The 22396-nt window shown below is 49.8% G+C and overlaps 1 protein-coding gene across 1 annotated transcript; it reads right to left on the reverse strand.

Annotated features, from left to right (window-relative positions):
• Window positions 1-5552: 5552 nt before the first annotated feature.
• LOC103660189 lies at window positions 5553-18706 on the reverse strand. Its single transcript, XM_040642613.1, has 4 exons — window positions 18471-18706; window positions 16967-17513; window positions 6094-6187; window positions 5553-5862 (listed from the first exon to the last, which is right to left on the reverse strand). Exons 1-4 carry the CDS (start codon window positions 18704-18706, stop codon window positions 5771-5773), a joined length of 969 nt encoding a protein of 322 aa, XP_040498547.1. The 3' UTR covers window positions 5553-5770.
• Window positions 18707-22396: the final 3690 nt, after the last annotated feature.

The following is a 22396-nucleotide window of genomic DNA, read 5'->3' on the forward strand; positions in this document are numbered from 1 at the left end:
CGTCATCTCGCGTAGCTCTTCCTCCCTCACACGTGCTGTTTTCTCATTATCCTTCCTCCTTTTGCTTCTCTTCCTTGTCTCTCACCGTAAATTACATCCCTTGTCTAAGGAATAATTAATTCTGCTTAAATAAAGATCCCAGCAGCCTCGTTGCTGTGCTCACATAATTATGGACCATCATTCGCATAGCCAGCTTCTGGACACGCTCGAGGTGTACCCTACTACTTACCGAGTTTTGAACAATGTGCCAGGCAGGTGCATACATTAGCTCTTCGCATCCTCACACGCTTCTGAGATAAGTTTCCACTTGCCTATTTTACAGATGGGATCATGGAGGCTCAGAAAAGTCACTCATAGCTTATTCAAGGTCATGCAGCTTGTAAGTGACTGAGCCAGACTTGAGCTTAACTCATCCTTAAAACTAAAGTTCATGTACTTTACCCCATGGCTCCTGCTAAGGAGAAGCCAAACCATAGCCACGGCCTGCCCTCTCCATCTTTAGAACCTTTCCAGTTAACAGTACGCTTCATTCGGCATGCTCACAGGTTAGACCAGGCTTGGAGATGCCTCATGATAATAAGAAGCATTATTTCTCCTCATATATTGGCTGCTTACTTCAGGCATTGTGCTCTACCCCACAAATGCTCGGCGAGGTGGATACTGCTAACCCCATTTTACGGATGGGATAACTGAGGCTCAGTAACTTGCCACTGGCACCCAGCTTGCGAGCAGTGAGATGAGGTTTTGGACCCAGAACTGGCTCATGGCTTTAATCACTTTTCTTCTCTCATAACAGCCAGGTTTACTATTCTTCCAAAGATGCCACGAATTCTCTCTGCCTCCAGAGAAGGGGCAGGAGAGGCCAGTCTGGTCAGTTTGGATCAAGAGACTCAAAACACCCTGAGTTCATGTCTGCTTGGTTCTGCCTGTGGGCTGGCTACCTTTCCCAGCAGGAGAGCAGCTCTGGGTTTCAGGACGGATGCCAGAGGACAGCTAGTGTCTGCTGGAGCCCTGGGAACATATGTGACTCGCCTATTTGCAGGTACAGAGAAGACTGAAGCTCAGAATATTTAAAAACGGTTCCTTTTCTTTCAGCAAGACATGCATGCACTGCTCATCCTGCAGAGAGAGGGAGAAGAGTAGTGTATTGCCATCGACAGTGGGGGATCGGCGAATCTGCCGTGAGGCTCACTAATGGAGAAGAGGTGACTAGACGTGGGAACCAGTGAGGACACTTCTGGTTACCAAGTGACAGAAAACCGAACCCAAACTGGTTTAAGCAAAGTGGATTTAGTGGCTCATAGAACAAAAGCCCCCACCATAGGTGGGGCTTCAGCTGCAGCCTGTCAGAGGATCAAAGGCTGACTCTAAGTCTGCTCCCCTCCATATTGGCTTCATTTTCCTGTCACGGAAAGATGGCGGCCACAGCTCCAAACCTCTTACCCTCTCAGGAAAAGGGAGAAGGTAGTCCAACAAATCAAATAACCAAGAGACTTTCACTGGCTCTAGCTGGCCTGACTCGGCTCCACACTGACACAGGGAAACGTGCTGTGTGAGTTGGCTGGGCCTGGGCACAGGCCACCCTTGGGCGGGGTCAACACCCATCCAGGCTTGGACTTAGAGTGGTGGAGGGGTGGTGCCCTCCAAGCAGTATTGGGAAAAATCATGAGAAGCAGGATGGAGGGATGCAGGGGGAGGGGTGTTGGATGTCACAAAGAATGAGAGAGACAAAGAGGGTGGGGGAGGAAGGAAGTCAGGAAGAAAGGGAGGGAGGAAGAAAAGAAAGCAAGGCAGAAGTCTACTTGGGGTGAACAAATTCACAAACAGATCCACAATTTTGTGGTTACAAAGATACGCCAAATAGCTTCCAGACAGATTATGCTCCAAAAATTCATTTGTAAATCAGTTTCGAACTCAGCACATTTTTACCCATGTGGGGAGAGGGAAGGGGGATTTTTTATTGCAAACTGCCCCAACTAGCCTAACACTGTAAAATGTAATCCATAATATAGCGGAAATGCTTGGCTATTTGCAATGAAAAATAGAAGACAAAGCTTACAACAGTGAGTGATAAATAAAAAAGATTTTGGATCTGAAACCTTGTCTTTATTTGCTATGAGTGCTGATGCCTGAGAAAAAGCACACTAATTAATGAGAACGAGCTAACAGATGGAGACTCCAGTGAGGATCTGAAGGGGGCTTCTCCACCTTGCAAGGGCCCAGCCGTGACGGCACAGCTCTCTGTTATGTTGAATTTCCCTTCACATGTTACGGTTTTCCTTTTTCTTGATGTAGGTACATCAAGGAGAACATTCGTCTTACATCTTTTTTACAGGTGTGTCTGGAAGACGTGAGTCTTCGCAACTCCACCATGATTTGGGTCATTTGGGGCCCACTAGTGGAATCCAAAGGAGATGGCCCCATAATCCCGGAGTTGGTTCCGCAGCACCTGGGCAAGAGGTGGTAAGGGGCGGGGCTGGAGAGGTGCTGGGATGTAGGAGACCTCTCTGCAGGGGAGAGGCTGGACGGACCGGCAGAAGTATGACCTGAGGGTGCCTGGGTGGCTCAGTCAGTTAAGCGTCTGCCTTCGGCTCAGGTCATGATCCCAGGGTCCTGGGATTGAGCCCCAAGTCAGGCTCCCTACTCAGCGGGGAGCCTGCTTCTCCCTCTGCCTGCTACTCCCCCTGCTTGTGTGCTCTCTCTCTCTGTCACTATCAAATTAATAAATTTAAAAAAAAAAAAAAAAAGAATGACCTGAGCTTGTGGGAGGGAGTAGACAGGAGAGGTGCTAGTCTCAGCCACAGGTGCATTCAAACCCATGCATGGCTAGCACTCAGGCTTTCCCCTCTCTGACCGTCTAGAAGCATGGGGACAGCACCCCAGCCAAGCCCACACGGAGCCCCACCCCACCCCTGCCCATTGGCTGGGGCCGGTGATTCTCTGCTGCTTCTGTTTCCCCCAGGAGCAAGCCAATTATACGTACCCCCCTCTCCTTTTCCCTGTGCTCTCTCCACAGTGGCAACCGGGCCACAGAATTTCTTTGCCTAAAACACAGATCTGATCCCATCATTTGCAACCCCCAAAACCTTTCAAGTTTGCCCGGGGCCTACAGCAGCATTTCTTATAGCCTTCCATCTGGGCCTCAGAATCCTCATTCTTGGCTCAAGGAAGTTTAAGAAACCCCCTATAGCATACACACTCTTAGAGAATCCCAACCCAAAATGACGAATTAAAGGCTCCAAGTCTTCCAGCAGAGGACCTGTTTTATTTTTTACTCCATCAGCCCTTTGCCGGATTTGGCACAGAAGCCCTTCTTATGCATTGTCATTTAACAAACACACTTTGGAAATCACTGGCTTAAAAGATAAAGCCCAGATACCCTAACAAGGCATCCAAGGCCCTTCCATTCCGGCATGACCCATCCTCCCAGCCTTTCTTCCACAGATGCACGCTGGCTCCCCCATCCTGACCAAACACCCATGCTTCATTTCTCTGTATTTTTGTTCATATTATTCCTCCTTCCTTCCCTTTTCCCAAGTAAAACAGCCTTTCCTACAACTCCATTCAGATGATTGTGCTGTTCATATGAATGACCAACGTTTATTGAGCATTTACTCTGTGCCAGGAACTCTATTCGGCTGTCTGCACTCAGACCCCAAGCTTCAGAGCTCCAGCAAGATGCTGACCATGAACACGTTGCCTTCTATATTTTGATACCCCCTTCCACCTGGACCCCGCAGCCCCTCGTACCAATGAACCCCTCTGTCCTCATGGCTATCCTAGACTTCCTCTGCCGGCTTGGGTCTCCCATCAGGTTCCCCTCACCACCTCCCTCCCCCTGAGGAAAGAGCTTTGCAGCATCTAGTTGACAAGGATAATTGAAACCCCGGGTTCATTCATTGTTTCATTCATTCCATAAAGACTGGGGGCTTTAAGAAAGACATGGTCCCCACCCTCACAGAGCCACGGGGCGGGCGGGGGGAGACAGACAGGAAACACAGTGTTATGAACAATTCAATAATTGCTAGAGCACGAATTGTTGCCAGGAAGTGCGGGGTGGGGGGTGGCTATAGGAAGGACTTACCAGGGACTTCATGTGGTCTGGGGAGTCCAAGGAGGGCTTCCTGGAGGAGACAAAGGCCCACAAGAGATGGAACAGCTTATGAGGGACAGAGGTGGGGGGTTCGAGGTGCATTTAGGAGCTGAAGCAAGTATCGCAGGCCAGGGTGGCTTTGGAGCAGGCTGGCGAGCAACAGGCAGGGCCCCTGGACTCTCCCTGAAGACGGCACAGTGATGGAGTCAGCAGGCTTGTGAATCCTGACTGGGCCGTTTCGTCACCGGAGCCCTTGGCCGAGTTCCTTAACCTCTCTCTGGCTCTTGCCTTATCTGCAAAATGGTGGGTCGTCTCCCACACCCAGCTAAATGTAATAAGCACTTAATACTTACCGGGCATGTTCTGAGCGCTTTACGTGATAGAACTAATTTGGTCCTTGCAATAACCCAACAAGGCAAGGTATTATCCCCATTTAGCAGATGATGAAACTGAGGCACTAAATGAACTTGTTGAAGGTGACCTACCAGCTGGAAGTGATGGTCTCTACCCAACAGGGTTTCCAGAGCTGCAGGAGATAAAGCACAGCGCCCGGCCCACAGCTGCTGCTTAGTAAATTTCACTTTTTATTTTGATTTATCCTAAGAGCGATAGAAATCCATTAAAAGGGTTTAAGTGGGGCACAGGGTGGCTCAGTCAGTCAAGCATCTGCCTTCAGCTCAGGTCATGATCCCAGCGTCTGGGATTGAGTCCCACATGGGCTCCCTGCTCAGCGAGGAGTCGGCTTCTTCTTTTCCCTCTGCCCCTCCCCCCTACTTGTGCGTGCGCACACTCTCTCCCTCTCTCTTGCAAAAATAAATAAATAAAAGGGTTTAAGTCATTAAGAGGATATTTCTTAAAGAATAGGTCAGAGGGGTCCAGAGTGGACGCAGAGCGGCCAAAGGCTATCACAGGGGAGGGACATACCGGCAGCTGCATGAGGCCCATGGGAGAGGAGGGGCTGAGGAGGCCTGAGAAGTATTTCCGTGATGAAATCCATTGCCTCAGGGATTACTGGGCATCGTGGGTGAAAGAGAGGGAGTGGCAGGTTTCTGGTTGACCCTGGGTGGACGGTGGTGCCATTGACAGGAGCCCAATGTGGGGACAGGTTTGGCATGAAGACCAGAAGGGGATGAGGAGTTCTGTTTTGGACAAGTGACATGTAAAGAGACCCTGTGAGTGGAGATGGCCAGCAGCCACAGACACCCAGGTTCGTATCCGTGAACTGTTTCACGCTGATGAGGTCAGGCCTTCGGAGAATGATAACCCAGCCACCGTTTGCCAGCTAGCGAGCCTTTAACCGTGCCCGACCTCATGCTGAGCACCTCGCTGGCTCTCCCACTGAACCCTCCCCTCCACCACCCTGGGACCTCTGTTCTTTTTTTTTTTTTTTTTTAAGATTTTATTTATTCATTTGAGCGAGAGAGACAGCGAGTGAGCAAGCAAGAGAGCACAAGGGTCAGAGGGAGAGGGAGAAGCAGACTCTCTGCTAAGCAGGAAGCCCAATGCGGGACTCGATCCCGGGGATCGTGACCTGAGCTGAAGGTGGACTTCACCAGCTGAGCCACCCAGGTGCCCCTGGAGCTCTGTTCTTATCCTCAATGCAGAAAAGTAAAACATGAGCTCAGGAAGGTTCACTTACTTTCCTCGAATCAAGTAGGTAGTAGGTAGAGCTGGGATTTAAACCCAAGTTGTCTGGATCCAGAGGGGTGAGATGTCCGCAGTCGCACAGTGGAAACACAGGGTCCACACAGTGTAAGCGACACTGGGATCTAGACAGTGGAAGAGAAGGTCCCTGTGTCCAAGGGTTTCCACTCTGCTCCAAGAGCTTTAAGTAGGGAGCCCAACCCAAGGCTTGAACTCAAGACCCCGAAATCGAGACCTGAGCTGAGAACAAGAGTTGGATGCTTAACCAACTGAACCACCCAGCGGCCCCTGGTCCATCAGTCCTGCCCACCTTGTCCCCTGATTTCCTCCCAGCTCTGGGAAGCCCTGATGCCAACCTTTCTCCATGCTCTGGTGCTCAGGGCCCAGCAAAGAGCTCAGTTTGTCTGAGCCTGGCCATCCCACCACATCTCCTTCTCTCTGCACTGGGCCCTGTCACAGAAAGAGGAGAAAGGCAGTGTCGGGGCAGGACAGGGCCATCCATTCCACAGGAGGGCAATGCGCCGCAGCGCTGGCAAAATCTCCAGCTGGGAGGACTTGGGCAGGGGCCCCCTTCTGCTGTGGGCTCCCCCAAAGTGCCCACTTCCCAAGATGTAGTTGGACCTGGGGCCCAGAAGGGAAGCTGGAACCTGAAACCTCCATGCCTGCTTCCACTTCGGATTTATTTAAATGACTATGAGTGTGAACACCTTCTTGTAGTTTTGTTTTCTGGTTGTTTTCTCCTGAGTGACCTGACTTACGGTATCTTTTGATCATTTACCTGTTGGGATTTTACAGTTTAAAAAAAATCATTTATACATGATATTTATATAATTTTTAAAGACGGCTTTTAAAATATTTAAAAATGTTTAACACAGTCTGCCCTTTTGTTTTTGTTTCCACTTTACCTTTTAAAATTACACAAGTGGACCCAAGCATATTCTTGATGTAAAAAATTTAAAATCATACACTTCAAATAAAGCCAGTGTCCCCTCGGCCCACCGTCTTCTCTAGTCCAGCCACACTCCAAATGCTATCAGTTTGTGTACGTCCCTTCTCACCACTTTCTAAACATTGACACACACGGTATGGTCACACAAAAATAGCTTTGTTTTGTGTACATTTTTCTTCCTTAAGTGAACATTATCTTAACGGCAACTTGATTTCTTCACTTAATAGAACCTGGAGATGATTTTTGTTTTCTTAGCACAGCAAGGTTTGACTTATTTACATCACCGACAATGCTCTTTTTTCTGTTGATTTCCTCCACTGAGTCTAAGCTTAAAAAGTCATTTCTAGGCGCGCCTGGCTGGCTTAGTCAGTGAAGCAAGTGACTCCTCAACTCCGGGTTGTGAGTTTGAGCCCCATGTTGGGTGTAGGAATAACTTAAAAATAAGATCTTGGGGTGCTGGGTGGCTCAGTCAGTTAGGTGTCCAACTCTTGATTTTGGCTCAGGTCCTGATCTCAGTGTAGTGAGATCCGAGCCCCACGACTGAATCTGCACCCAGTGGGGATTCTGCCCCTCCCCCCTCACGCTCATGCTCTCTCTCTCTCTCTAAAATAAATAAATGAATCTTTTTAAAAAATAAAATTAAAAATAAAATCTTTTTTTTTCAAGATTTTATTTATTTGACAGTGAGAGAGAGAGCACAAGCAGGGGGAACAGGCAGAGGGAGAAACACGCTCCCCACTGAGCGGGGAGGACTCAGTCCCAGGACCCTGGAATCATGACCTGAGCCGAAGGCAGACGCTTAATGACTGAGCCACCCAGGCGCTCCAAAAATAAATAAAATCTTTTTTAAAAAAAAATCATTTCTTCTGCAGCTGTTTGAAAGTGTCTATTTTCTTTTTCTCACAACTTTTTAATGGTTTGATCTATTATTATTATTAAGTCAGAATAGAACCTATTTGCTGTATTGCTATGTAAGGTAAGGGTAGAATTTTTTTCCCCTAAATTTCTAGCTCTTAGCCCAAAATAATTTTTAAAATAACCCCTTTTTCCCCATGATAGTACTTGATTACATGTTAAATTAGCGTGTGGATCATTGTCTGATTTTAAGCTTTTTTTTTTAAGATTTTATTTATTTATTTGACAGAGAGAGAACACAAGCAGGGGGAGCTACAGAGGGAAAGGGAGAAGCAGGTGCCCTGCTGAGCGCGAGGCCGGATCCCAGGACAGTAGGATCACGATCTGAGCCAAAGGCAGACGCTTCGCCCACTGAGCCACCCAGACACCCCTTGATCTATCTATTTCATTCTATTAAAATAACTGTAGGGGCGCCTGGGTGGCTCAGTCGTTAAGCGTCTGCCTCTGGCTCAGGGCGTGATCCCGGCGTTCTGGGATCGAGCCCCACGTCAGGCTCCTCTGCTGGGAGCCTGCTTCTTCCTCTCCCACTCCCCCTGCCTGTGTTCCCTCTCTCGCTGGCTGTCTCTGTCAAATAAATAAATAAAATCTTTAAAAAATAAAATAAAATAAAATAACTGCACATCATTTAAATAAAAACTTAACACAAAAAGATAAAAAATAAGAGCGCCTAGGTGGCTCAGTCCGTTAAGCATCCAACTCTTGATTTCAGCTCAGGTGGTGATCTCAGGGTCTTGGGCTCTGCACTGGGCATGGAGACTAGTTAAGATCCTCTCTCTCCCCCTCTCTCAGTCCCTCCTTTCCCCCCAGCTCCTGCACACTCTCTCTCCCTCCCTCTCTAAAATAAATAAGTTACTTAAAATAAGATGAATAAAAAAATAACTGTATATCTTTGCCCTAATACCACACAATTATAAGTATTATAATTTTCTAGTATGTTTTATATAAATCTGTTCCCTCCATCCTTACTCTTATTCTACAAAATTTTCTTTGAAATTCTGTTTATATTGCTAAATGAATTTTAATAATCTTTTTTGGTAAAAGTTTGAAAAAGAGTCACATTTGGATTTGCACTAAGCCTGTAAATTCATTTGACCTTTCCACCTGTACATTATTTAACCTTTACCTCAGGCGTAGGGTGGGTCTCTCCTTATTCAAGTCTTCTCTTAGGGAGGAAAAAAAAAAAGCAGTTTTCTTCATAGAGAAAGTGCTATATTCTGGTTTAATTTCTAGAACACGGGGTTACTCGTGCCTCAAAGCTTTCAAATGCATCCACCTCCTCCCCGGGAAAATCCTCTGGACTGACACCTTTGGACGGAAGTGTCCTTGCTCTCTTCTTTAAATTCTTCCCCAATTCATTTATTCACTAAACTAGGACGTATTTCAAGGGCCCACCGTGTGCTGGCTCTGTAGTAGGTCTACAGAAGCAAGCCACTGGTTTTCTTACGATGATATCAAAATAAAACTTTTAATTAAAAAAACACAATTATGTCAAAATAAAAAGTTTAAGTAAAAAAACATTCTCTCTTCTCAGGAAGCTCCTATTCCAGTGGGGAGAAAAGAAGGGAAACAAGTAAAAGCAATTAGGCATATGTCATATCAGATGGTGTAAAGCGCTGTGGGGGAAAATGGAAACACAGGGGGGTGGGGGCGCTGGGCTTTGGAAAGTTGGTTGGGGAAGTCTCCCTGTCCAGGGTGCTTTTGAGCAGAAACCGAGGGAGGTACTTGAGATTTTCTACTTTTGATTCTGTCACACAGGGAAACTTCTCTATTTTCTTTTTCCCAGAAAATTGCCTTTTTTCATTGGCGTTTTCAAATTTGTCAGCAATGTCACATAATATCCTTTCAGATTTTTCTTTTTAAAGTCTCTGTTTCTGTTATTTCCATCATTTCACCTCCTGTGTGTTTCTGCTTTCTTTTCTTCATCACGTTTGTCCATTGTATTATTCAGACGTCGTCTTTACAAAAAGAACCAACTCAAAGGCACATGCATTAATTGGACTGTTTTCCATTTTCCTAATTGATTCTTTTCTGCTTTTTGCCTGATCTCTTCCTTTCTTATCTTTCTTTTTTAAAAAGATTTTATTTATTTGAGAGAGAGAGAGCACGAGCGGGGGGTGGAGGGCAGAGGGAGAAGCAGACTCCCTGCTGAGCAGGGAGCCCCCACCCAGGGCTAGATCCCAGGATCCCAGGTTCATGATCTGAGCCAAAAACAGGTGCTTAACCAACTGAGCCACCCAGGCGTCCTTCCTTTCTTATCTTTATTCGGGGTTTTGTTTTCTGTTATTTCTCAATTTGTGTAATGAATATTTTGTTTGTTTAACTTTTTCTGAGTTTAATAGTAAAATCATCTTAAAAGCTAATCAAATTTTGGGGGCACCCAGGTGGCTCAGTTGGGTAAGGGTCTGACTCTTGATTTCGGCTCAGGGCATGATCTCAGGGTCATGAGATCAAGTCCTTCATCGGGCTCTGTGTTCAGCACGGAGTCTGCTTGTCTCTCTCCCTCTGCTCCTCCCTCCCCACCACCCCCCAAATAAATAAATAAATAATCTAAATAAATTTTTGAGAACTTTGCGCATACACTGTTGGTTTTCATAGATTTAGTTCTTCTTTGTGTTATTTTCCAAGTTAACTCTTTATTCTTCATTTTCTCCTTTATCTAAAAACCATTTTGGAGAATTTTAAATAGCCAATTAACATTCATTTCTAGTTTTAGCATTTTGTGAACAAAGGATGTGATCCATAGGAGGTCTGTATTTCAAATTTATTGGGATTTTCTTTATGGTCGAAAATTCCACTTTTAAAATTATTCTGTGGATCCTGGAAAATAGGCTGAGTATAACTTACAGCCCAAGCCAACAGTCAAAATATCTTCAGGAACTGGGGGAAAAGAGCAAAACGTGAACAGGAAGTTAAGCTTCAAAGGGGAAGTGATTTTGATACCAAGAGGACAAAGAACTGGCTTTTTTCAGTAGCCACCAAAGGCCGGGATCTGTGCGAGGTCCTTTGCGTGTATTGTCTCATTCAGCAGTGAGGCAGGATGCTTCAGGGCGGGGGAACCACAGCGTAAGGAACTTCCTAAAGTCCACTCCCCTGCCCGAAGCGTGTACCCCCCCCCTTGTTTTGCTGAGCAGATTCCTGCTTTTCTTTCAAGGTTCATTTTACACGTCACCACTTCTAAGAAGGCTTCCCAAAGATAAGAGCTGGGTCCTCCTCTTCTGTTCTTTGTAAAAGTCATCACTAGTCTTACACGCATCACCCTTGGTTGCCTGGGAGACCCTTGAGGGTGGCCGGCACATTGTGGGTTCTCAGTAAATGTTTGTTGATGAAGCGAAGATTAAAGGCAAAAGAAGGAGACCAAAAAGAGAATTCATGTCTGAAGATTTGACACAGCAAAGCCATCACCTTATGGTACTTACCCCTCCCCTGTCCCTGCCAAGCAGGTGATGCCTGGAGGTTTAGAGGTAATCATACTGACATTAAAAGCTTATTCCATTTGCAGAGTGCTTTGCTGTCTACACAGCATTCTCTTGCAGGCATTATCTCGTCTGATCTCCACGAACACAGGTTGCTCTAAGCCCATTTTCTAGGCAGTGAAGCATTCAGAGACTGAGTCTGGCCAAGGTCACACAGCTGACAAGCTGCCACAGCCAAGAGCTCCTCAGACTCCATTTGTTGCCACGTTCAAACTTGAACTCAGGTCCCTCCTGACATTAAAGCAGACACATGCATACACACAAACACCCCAACACACACGCACACCTTGCTGCCTTGGTGAAGACCATCAGTTCCCCTCCTGTCTTACTCATCATCATGGTTTCACGATGGAGTCTTTCTTTTCCAGACAACGTGTTGAATTGATGCCTTCAAGGAAATTCATGAGAGTGATCCCTGATGTTACACACTTATTTGTTCATCTATTCTTAGGGACAGTAAACATTTCCTGAGCCCCTGTTACAAACAGAGCGCCAAATACCCGGCTGGCCCTGGACACTGACCAAGGTGTAGGCTGAGGAGGACAACCTGGAAGGACCTTCAGGGCAGCCCTGCCCGCAGTCCACCCACCACGTCCAGGCCTGCCTCCTCCTCCCCCAGCCTAGCAGTTCCCACCCCGCACCCTCTTTATCTCCCTTCATAAAAAGCCCCATTCTCCTTTTGCACAATACACTTTCACAATAGATAGTCTATTCAACCCAGAGCCCAAATCATCAGCAACCAAAACCCTGGTTCCTCTTCCCTCCTAGGTCTTCAAACATTTTCAGGGAAGAAGAAATAATTGCATTCTGCAGAATTCACTTGCTGTTTGCTTGACTGTTTCTCCTACAGACTGGAAGCTCCTTGTAGGCCTGGCCTGGGTCTTTTCACTGCTGGCTGTGGAGGGGGTAAGAAGCCTTGATCTTGCTCTCCAAATACCTATTATTGTTTAAAAACAGTCTCATCACTGTTTGTTAAATCACTAAGGGTCAAAGAAGGAAATAAAAATCACCTACAATTCCCACAAACAGAAGTAACTTTTTTAAACTTGTTTGTATTTCCTTCCCCGTATTTTATATGTGTTTTTTGGGGATAAATATATATGTATACATAAAATTGTACAAAAATATAATTCTGACGCATACGCAATTTTGTCTCTTGCTCAGAATGCTGCAAACATTTCCCAAGTCATTAAAAATGCTTCAAAAACATGGTTTTTAGAGATGCCTGGATGGCTTAGTTGGTTGAGCATCTGACTCTTGGTTTCAGATCAGGTCATGATCTCAGGGTCATGGGATCGAGGCCCACATTGGGCTCTGTGCTTAGGGGGGAGTCTGCTTGAGGTTCTCTCCCCCTCTCTCTCTCCCCCCCACCCATGCTTTCTAAATTAATGAGTTAGTTAATTAAATCTTTTTTTAAAAAAACATGGTTTTTGATAGCTACATCAAATGTGCATGCCCTGACTTCTTTAAAAATTTCCTCATTGTTGACTCCTTAGGTTATTTCCTTCTTTTTTTTTTTGTTTGTAATTTTTGCCAACATAAATAATACTTCGATAAACACCCTTCACGTGCATTTTTGTCCACCTTGCTGATTCTTTCTCTCAGATTTCTAGAACGAAAGTTACTGAATCAAAGTAGTTTTTAAACTTCTCTTGATCCCTAATCTCAACCCATTTTCCAGGCTTTGTACCAATTCGCCCTCCTATAGCAATGCACACCAGCGTTGTGCCTTTTATGTATTTATTTGTTTTTAACTGTTTGGTGACACTGGCAGTTTCTTGTTTATGGTCAATGGCTTGTGTTTCTTTGGGCATATGTTTATTCTTATATTTATGCAAATAAGGCAAGTTACACGATGGGAATGAACTCTGCAAATATGCACCCTTGGTCACAAGGAAGGGGTCAGAGGAGAAGATTATCTGATGCACCCGTCATTTCTCCTGGAAAAATAATCCGCAGATGTCAGATGTTCACCCCATCTATCTGCATAGACTTTGGCTTTTCTTCGGGTTTACCCTAAAAACCTTGGTTATTCCCAAATTGTCGCTTCTGAGGTTTTTGAGTCATTGCCCATCTTCTGTGGGACCCTGGTCACCAATCTAGTTCTTGGTGACTCTCCGCCAGTTCTGGGTCCCCTGCCACTGAGCCAGTTCCTCAGGGGCCCCAGACTCACCTCTGCTTTCCATAGCTCCTTTTAGGTCAACCTTGGGGTCCAACACCTTCCACTGGCTGGAGTCCAGTTGGGACATTTGATACTAAAAATTGAATATTAAATATTGCAAAGTGACTGGTGATGCTTTTTTAAAAGTCTGTTTGGGTTCTGCTTATGACAGAAACAGATTTTGGGTGCCTGGGTGGCTCAGTCAGTGAAACGTCTGCCTTCAGCTCAGGTCATGATCCCAGGGTCCTGCTCAGTGGGGAGTCTGCTTCTCCCTCTCCTCCTTGCTCGTGTTCTCTTTTGCTATCTCTCTCTCAAATAAATAAACAAAATCTTAAGGAAAAAAGAAAAAAACAGATTTTAATATTCACCTGCTAATCTCCAAGCAGTTACTCTGGTGAACACATCAGTTGAAACACTGAAGAGCTGTGTTTCATCCCTTTTCTCAGCTTACAAGATTCCTCAGATTTTCAGAGATGGATATGAACATTCTGGAAGGCCTGTGGCATGAATGCATCCTCCCTCGGGGAGACCACGAGGATGGGTACATCTCCTAATAACAAACCTTCCTTCCCGTTTCGGCTCCCGGCGGGCAACTATGACATGCCTGGGAGAGGCCTCCAGTTGCGGCTTCTGCATCACGATGGCTGATTTCTCCCTCTCTGGGGTGAATCTGGAGGCTTCCTTCCTGGGTTGGGACAGGTCAGGGGATTTGGCTCAACAGTGCCAGTGTCTGACTGCGGGTCTAGGCCCTTGCCGGGAGTTCCTGACATTCACATGGGCTTTACAATTTATGAACGGCAGCGTCATGTGAGCCATGAAATACAGCACTGGTTTTATTCCTCCCAACTCCCCCCAGAAGTGGACACTCCTGAAGTTTAAAAGGTGTCAGAGAAGGAAGTGGGTCATCTGCACCAACTGGTCATCACGGGGAGGCAATCTGTGAAAAAAGGGAATGGGGAGGTATGTGGAGGGAAGAGCTGCTCTAAAGAAAAGGAGAAAACAGATATGCGGGAACGAAACTCCTAACTGGAAACTCTGGCTTCAAACTCTGGTTCAGTCACAGCACAGCTGTGACCTTGGGAAGTTTGTTTTAACATTTCCATGCACCAGTCTCCTCCTACGTAAAATGATGACCAGAACACGACGTCCACCTGGCACTCAGGTGTCTCTAGGACTATGCTTATCGGAGCGGGTCCATGAACGTGGAGAACTGGAAACATCCCGCAGTGCAACAATTTGTTTAAACAAATGAAGATACACGCACATCATGGAATACTATCTTTCGTGAGTGATGACGTGGATGTTTATACACAGGGAAGGGTATTTGTGGCCTATTACTGGGTAGAAGTGGTTGTAATTCCATAGGCATAGCACTATGTCATTTTCGTTAATTTTGTAAAAATAACATATTTACGTGGATCATCATTCATCTGTTTAACTAGATTTACTTTGCACAGTTTCACCATGATGTGCATTTCCATGCGGATATGTGGGTATAAAATGTCCAAGGATCTACACCAAAATATAATGTCTCTACAGGGGGTTCTTTTTCAGCTGGGCTTAGCGGGTTTTCAAATTCTTTCACAATGAGCTTGTGTCATAAAGAAATAATAGAGGTATAAAATGTTTACAATGCAGGAACTGGAACACCGGGTCTGCCTCCATCCGGGGGCATTTTGTTGGTGCCAAGTTCATCTGCAGGTTGCTTGGGGAATGAGGAACCCAAGCAAAGGCCTGAGAGGTTTAAAGGGATTTAATTCGGGCTCTGGAGGAGTCAATAATCTCTTTTTCTCCCTCTCTCCCCCTTGGTGTGAACGTCTGTGTCTACTTCTCTCCACTGAGCAAACACAGCCAGGTGTCTGCTCCTAGGCGCCCTCCTGGATTGTATGAGGCCCCCTCTCTTCTGATTCCTATTTGTTCTTCAGGCAGGCTACACCCCCACTGATCAGGCCAGGCTTCTGGAACTCCAGTCTGCACATTCCAGTCATGTTCGGGAGAGGACACCCTGGACATCCCGATCAGACATAGGTGTTGTCCCAATCCCAGTCACCCACACGCGACACCAGCCATCTTTGAAGGAATGCTTCTTCCCCAGAGAGCACATCACGTTTCAGACACAGTGAGTCATTTTGGTTTCAACCCAGAATGTAATGTCACTTGCACGTTGTACGGCACCTCCCTGTCAGTCACTCCCTGATTTATAATAATGAATAGAAGTGACCATATATTGGCCCTTCTGTCCCAGATCCTGTGCTGGACATGCACTCGGGTGAGGCTCACAACAACTCTGTGAGTGAGGGGCTTTCATCCTCATTTTACAGATGAGAAAACTTAGAGGTCAACTTGCCCAGGCATATGCAGCCAGTAAGCCTGGGCCCTTAAACGGAGACCCTGTCCCTGCAGCCCACAGGCCTTCTTCAACCCCAATTTAGGAGTGAGCAAACTGAATCTAAGTTATACACGGAGGCTGCTATCACCCAAGTTCATGAAGCTAGCAAGTGGGAGAAGCTGAACTGTGCTGTATCTCCCTGATACTGCCCCCCCCCTACGCCCTGACACACTCCCCACTGGCCCCTTCCCTGACTTGTGTGCCTGGCGGTCCTCACTCCCCACTCCCCCACTGTACTCCACACTGCAGCAAATACTTGTGGCAATTCCAAGAATCTGTAAGAATGTTCTCTCTTGCCCTGGGGCCTTTGGACAGGCTGTACCTTCCCATGCATTTGCCTGGCACAGGCCTACTCATTTAGATGTCACCTCCTCCAGAAAGCCATCCCTGAGCACTCCAGTCCAAGTACACTCTTAGGTGCTTCCTTGGTTCATCCTTGCGTGTATCACATGGCATTGTGGTTGCCTGTCTTCTCACCACTTCCCCTCCCCTGCAGGGCTGCAAAGCCTACGCGAGGGCCATATGTGCTGATGGTGAGGTCCTCAGCATCCAGCACAGTGGGGTACAGAGTAGGTCCTCAGTAAGCATTTGTTAAATGAATGCTTGATTATCAGAGCTGTGTTCTGCTTTGTCTGGAGAATACAGCTTAGGTGCACTAAGTGGGAGGATATAAAATGACAGCAGTGTGGCTTCCTGTCTATCCTATTAAGAGGGCATAGTGGGCGAATGCTCTGGGGTCATCCCGGGCTCAGTGCTCAGATGTAAAAACCATGGTGTCCTCCTTGCTAAAGCAAGTCTCAGGCTACTGTTTTCCCACTCCCAGGCAGAAACAAACCATGTTCTGAGTGACTGGAGTCACTGCTCACAACACCAGGAGCTGGTTTAGGGTGGGGCGAGGGGCAGTGGCCTTGGGGCTCCAGTCTCTAAAGGCCCAGGCCTCTGGGCTGGGGGGAGGGGTGAAGAGTGGCAGGTCCTGTCCCCGGGAGGCTGCAGTCACTGGGGGAGAGACAATGGGGCTCAGCATCTGCTCCTCGCTGGGAGAAGGGACCCTCCAGTGAAAAGCCAGGGAGAGCAGGGAAGTGTGGGAGGAATTGATGAGGAGAAGGGGTGGAGCCAAGGAGAAGCAGCCGGGAGGAAGGAAGAGAAGGGGAAGGAAGAGAAGAGGGAGGGGTGAGGATTCAGGCTTTCCTTCCTCTCGATGACCTGGTCCTGGGCTGCAGCCTGCTCTGGCATTGTTTCCTGCGGAAACTCTCGGGGCCCACGAAGACCTCACGTTTCTCCCCAGCCGCTGGCAGCAGCCCCAGTCCAAGGGTCAGGCATCCAGCAGGTGCTCAATACTTACTTGGGAAAATGAGAAACGTGGCCAACTTTGCTCTGGGAACTTTTCCCTTGTCTTCTCCCCACTTCTCCGGAGAAGCTGAAGGCAGAGCAGGTCTTGGGAGCACGCCCAGGCGCCCCATGAATAATTGACCCTTCCTGGCGGCTCTGCCCGGCTCAGTCCGAGGACTCGCGACCGGCCCAGCCTCTGAGTCGAGAAGCGGCTCCGAGTGGCGGGCGTTCCGGAGGTTGGAGGCCGAGGGTCCGGCCTGCCCAGGAGCGGCGTCAGGGGGAGGCCAGGCTGTGCCAAAGCCCGCGGCCCCGCGGGGAGGTGCCTGGGGCCTGACCCCCCGCGCCGCGAACGGCCACGCCTCGGCGCCCCCCAGCCGTGCGCCCGGGGGGCCGGGGCCCAGACCCTGAGATCGGAGAGCCCACGGGGGGCCGATCCCAGCGCCTCCTCCGAGCCCCTTCCCACCCCGGCCCCGGCGCTCGCAGCCCGCGCCGCTCCCTCGAGCCTGGCCGTCCAGGGCTCTACAAACAGCTGTTTAAAGGCTCTTTTACAGTTCAGTGCTCTGCGGGGATGTTTGTTCCAAGCCCATCTGCCTACTTTAAAAATATATAAGTAAAGAACACACCCAGCTTTCCACCCCTGGCTGGGGAGGGGCGGACTCGGCGGCCCCCGCCCGCACTTCGGAAGGAACCTGCACCCAGCCGCCGCCGCGGCCCCCGCCCCCACCCCCACCGACCCTCCTCTCGGGAGGACGCCCCGGGCTTCCCAGGGGGGAGGGGGCGCGCAGCCCCCGGGTCCCCTTTGTGCGGGGCCGCGCCGGGCCCCCCATTTCCATGCGAGGTTCTGACGCTCCCCCTCTCCCCCGCTTCAGTTAATCTTTGTTCCCCTTTTCTGCTGAGAGGAGAAAAAAAAAGAGAAAGAAAGAAAAGGAGGAAAAAAGGCGTGACTTGATTTTCAAACGAAACTCCCACAGCAAACAAAACCCTTTTAGAGAAATAAGAAAGGAGGAAGAAGGAAGAAAAGAGGGAAGAAAAAAAAAGGAGAAAGAAAACCCTCCAGGCTTTCAATTTGAGTGGGAGAGTTGAACCGAAAGAAAGAGAAAGAAAGGAAGAAAAATCCTCTCTGCGGTAGAAAGAGAAAAGAAAACTTGGGCTGACAAGAGGGGGGTGCTGGGGGGGTGGAAGGAAGTGAGAAAACAAAAGAGAGATAAAAGGGCTGCTTTTCTGTCTCTCTTCCTCTGCGAGCTGGGTTAGGAGGAGCTGTTTTGCATCCCTTCACGTCAGCCCTGCCTCATTCCCTTCTTCCAGGGAGGGAGAGAGAGCGAGCGAGCGAGAGAGCGAGCAGGAGGGAGAGAGAGCGAGAGAGGAGAGGGAGAGAGAGGAGGGAGAGAAAGAGAGGAGCCGGAGGGAGGGCGGCAGGAGCAGGCGGCGGGCGCGCGTGGAGGCGGGCGCGCAGCAGCAGCCCGGGCGGTGGGCAGCCAGGAGCCCCCGGCCCGGCCCCGGCCCCGGCCCCGGCCCGCCGAGGGCCCCAGCGCAGGAGCCGCGCCCGGACTAGGGTGAGTGTCCCGCGCGGCCCCCCGGCCCAAATATCTCCGCAGCCCCGGGCCGCGCGCCGGCGGGGGCGCGGGGGGCGCGGGGGTGGGTCGAGGCGGCCGCGGCCGACCCGCCCCCCGCCTCTCCCCGGGGACGGCCGCGCGCAGGCCCGCGCCGCGCTGCAAACATGTCGTCTTTTCCTTTCACTTCCACATTCCCTCATGCCGGGGAGCTGGAGGGAGAGAGGGAGAGCCGGGGAAAGAGGGAGAGATGGCGTCTGGGGGAGGGGGAGGGGAAGGAGGGAGGGAGCGAGCGAAAGACGGCGAGAGCGAGGAGAGCGCGCGAATGAGAGAGAGAGAGAGAGAGAGAGGGAGAGAGAGAAGCAGAAATGAAAGGAAAGCGCCGCGGTTGTGGCGGCGGCGGCGGCGGAGCAGGAGGCCGGGGAGGCGGCGGCGGCGGCGGCTCCCGGGCCCGCACGTGGGTGTCCCGGCGCCCCGCGCGCTCCCCCCACACCCGGCCCGGGACTCAAAGTTTCACCCCCTCGCCGCGCCGCCCCGCCCCTGCGGCTGCCCACAAACTTTATTCTCCGGGTGAGGGGGGGGCGGTTGCTGCGCGTCCCCGCCGTCCCGGGTGGGGGGCGGGGGAGGGCCGAGCGCGCCGCCGTAGAGGAAGGGGGGGGATCGAGGGCGCTCCGGAGGGCAGTCGGCGGCCGCAAGCCGCGCGCTGCTGGACCCCAGCCCGGCCGGCGTCGGGGCGCCCCGGGCGGGGGACCTGTTGAAGGCGCTCGCCGGCTGGCGGGGTCCCCACGGCCTGTCCCCAGGCTCCCTAGTCTCACTTCCCCTTCCTCGTCGCCCCCTCTCTGTCTCCTCGCGGTCATTTTCCTAATTGGACAGAGCTGTGGGGTGTGATCGCCGGCGTCAGACTAGGGGGCCAGGAGGCTGCCGGGTGGGCGCGGAGATCTGGGGACCGACGGGGCAGCCCCTGCAGGCGCGCGGATCCCACAGATCCGGCCCTGGTGCCACCGCCCCCCTAACTGCGGACTTGCTAACTAGTGCGTATCGGTTTTTTTTTCCAACTTGCCTTTTAAGATGACTTTTATGGTCGCTGCAACTGCTTCCCTCCAGTCTGAGCTGTAGTTTGGGAAGATTTAAGAGGCCAGGGAGGTGCTGGCGTGGGTTTTAACTAACCTGAAACGGTCCTTAGTGTATCTCTAATCTCCGCGTTGTTTGGGGTAAAGGCAGAGCCGTAGTGTGGGTGCGTTTTCACAGGGACACTGCGAGGTGCTCGTCCTTCCCTGTCTGAGCGGTCCAGTGAATGACCATCCTGGTGGCCCACCTTTGAGCTGCAGGCTGAGCGCCCTAATTGCTAAGAACATCCTGAGCGCCTTTATTTCTGTGCAAAATGGAAACTCCTAGCCGGTGTCGACCTGGAGGGGACGTAAAGGGTTCCCGTGGGCGCCTGGGAAATTCACAAAAATTCCCCCACAGGTGTGCAAAGCAGGACTTTGCACCCTTGGGGGTCATCCAGCCAACTTTGAAGCTACTCTTTGAGTTCTGCCTTTGTACACGTGTAAGCAAAAACAGTCAAAGTTCATTTCTCTCAAGTAGAGGGCCCCTGGGCCTGCATCCCTGTTGTGCTCCTATCCAGGGGCCTTCAAAGGACCGGGTCTTATGGGAGAAGGGAAGAAAACCACCCCTAATTGTCATAGCAGTTAGAACGTGTATTTTTAGTGTTTGTGATCAAGCCATGGACCTGTCCAGTTTTGATTTTTTGAGACCTAGTATGATTGTACCCTTCTTGTTTGTTTTAAAGTGAATATTGTTTTCTAGAGCTTTCTTGGTGGTTTTGTCAGCTAGCCCGTGGCCACATGTCACCCTGGGCCAAGCACCTGCCTTACCCCTAATTGGTCACCTATAGCTCCAGCAGCATTCCAGGACCTGGCTTTCTCACACGAGGGCAGTGGGAATAGAGCTGCTTTCTTTTGAGTAGGGGGAGTTGGACATTTGGGTCACATTTTCTTTCCTCCAGTCTTGCCTGGTCACACGCCTATGGAGGGAGATGCAGTGAGTTGAAGCGAATGAGGGCAGGTGATCACTCTTCTCCAGGCAGATTCCTAGGTGAGTCCTTGTCCTGTGGTGTGTGGCCGGCGGCCATTTGTTCCATACTTGGGTCACTTCCATTCCAAGCAGGCATTTCCTACCAGGGAGAATTATTTTAGGCTCGCTGTCTAGAGACAAGAAGACAGACAAGGTCTGGAACGGTTCTCGAGTTGAAGGAAGGGAGACGAATGGGACCACCAGAGATTTTTACACGACTTCCATTTTAGGTTTGCTTTGTGGCCCAGAGATATTTCTATCAGAGTCTGCTTAAAAAGCTCAAGTTTGAAGTTAGAAGGGAGTAAATAAACAAAGGAGAAGTTGGGTGTGTCTCCGAAGGTGCTCCCCACCCGCTCCTCATCTGGCTTGCTCACCATCGGATCCTGGGCCTGGGGCTCGTGTTGCTGAATTAAGGAATCTCTGAATCTGAGTCTTGTGTTAATGATGGTTGATCTCAACCCTTAGACGTCAAAGCTGGAAGACACTTTAGAGATTGTCTAAGAGTAACCGAGGCCCAAGAAAACCTCCATGCCTGGGGCCACACTCTGTGGGCAGAGCCAGCATTTGAACGCGAGCTTTCAGAGTCCGTGTGCAGTGCTCTTCAACACAAGGCCGTGACCTCTCTTCCTGCTGGGGTCCTGAATCAGGCTCTGCCCAAAGAGTGTGGCTCTGAGAATAAGGCCAACCATCAGCATACGCTACCTGCAGGAGACAGGTGAACAGAGCACCTTATTGTCCAGGTGTGTTACACACGAACTGTTCTGGAGGGTTTGACAGGCCAGCGTGGCTACTAGGGGAGCCAGGAGCAAAGGCCCCCAGTTCCGTGGGGCAGCATTTTAATCATCGGGCTGTTCCCAAGTCACACTCAGCACTTTGGGATCGGGCATGCTTTCTTCATGCTTTGTACTTGTGTGCGATTTATTTAGGATTGGTCTGCGGAGAAGAATGGGGGTGTAAGGAAGAGCCAGAGACCTGAACTGAGGTCTGTTCATGGGTCAGATCTCCTACTAGAACATTAGCTAGTGAGGGTAGAAAGTCTTTGTTCATTCCTGAGCCCCTGTGCCGAGAACAGAGCCTGGCATATGGTGGGCCCTCGATAATACTTGATGAATAAGTGTACTGGGCATTGAGGAAAAGACCTCCCTCCCAGAAGGAACCCACGAGTGACACACAGAGGCGGGGATGGGGAGGTGATTGATGGGACCTGCAGAGTTTTGCAGTGAGTCATGGCTTCACACAGGCTCCAGACAGGTAAGGCAGGCGCAGCTGGGAAGAGTGGATCCTGAATAGGTGGAGACACTGGGTAGAGATTGTGCAAAACAATAGAGAGAGCTTGAATTGCACTGGCTAGAGGGCGAATAGTAATAATCATGTATCTGGTGCCAGGCTCGAGCTATGTGTATACACGCCCCTTAGTATGCCCATTTGGCAGATGGGGAAACTAGAGCACAGAGGAGTTGAATCACTTGCCCAAGGGCACAGAGCTGATCCTTGAACTAGGGCGGTCTGACTTCAGACTTTGCCTCCTTGGCCCCGAGGTCAGGCATCTGCCCACACCAGGGAGCTGCGCACACAGAGCTTTGAGGTTCCTCAAAAGGATGGCAGCAGAAAAACTGAAAAAGAAACTGTTGGTCTGCAGTGGAGTGAGGCTGGTCAGGGAGCTTGTGCCCTCTGCTCCCGTTGCCAAGGCCCACACGGTGCTCAAAGACCATTCGCACAACGAAGACTCTAAGGGTTGCTTCTTTGGGAGGCCTGACTATTCCCCAGGCAGAGTGGCTAGTACCAGATCAGGACTATTTTGCACTTGATAAACATTT

The sequence above is a fragment of the Ursus maritimus genome, unplaced genomic scaffold, assembly GCF_017311325.1.
Source record: "Ursus maritimus isolate PB19 unplaced genomic scaffold, ASM1731132v1 scaffold_27, whole genome shotgun sequence".
In the NCBI taxonomy this organism is placed as follows: Eukaryota; Metazoa; Chordata; class Mammalia; order Carnivora; family Ursidae; genus Ursus; species Ursus maritimus.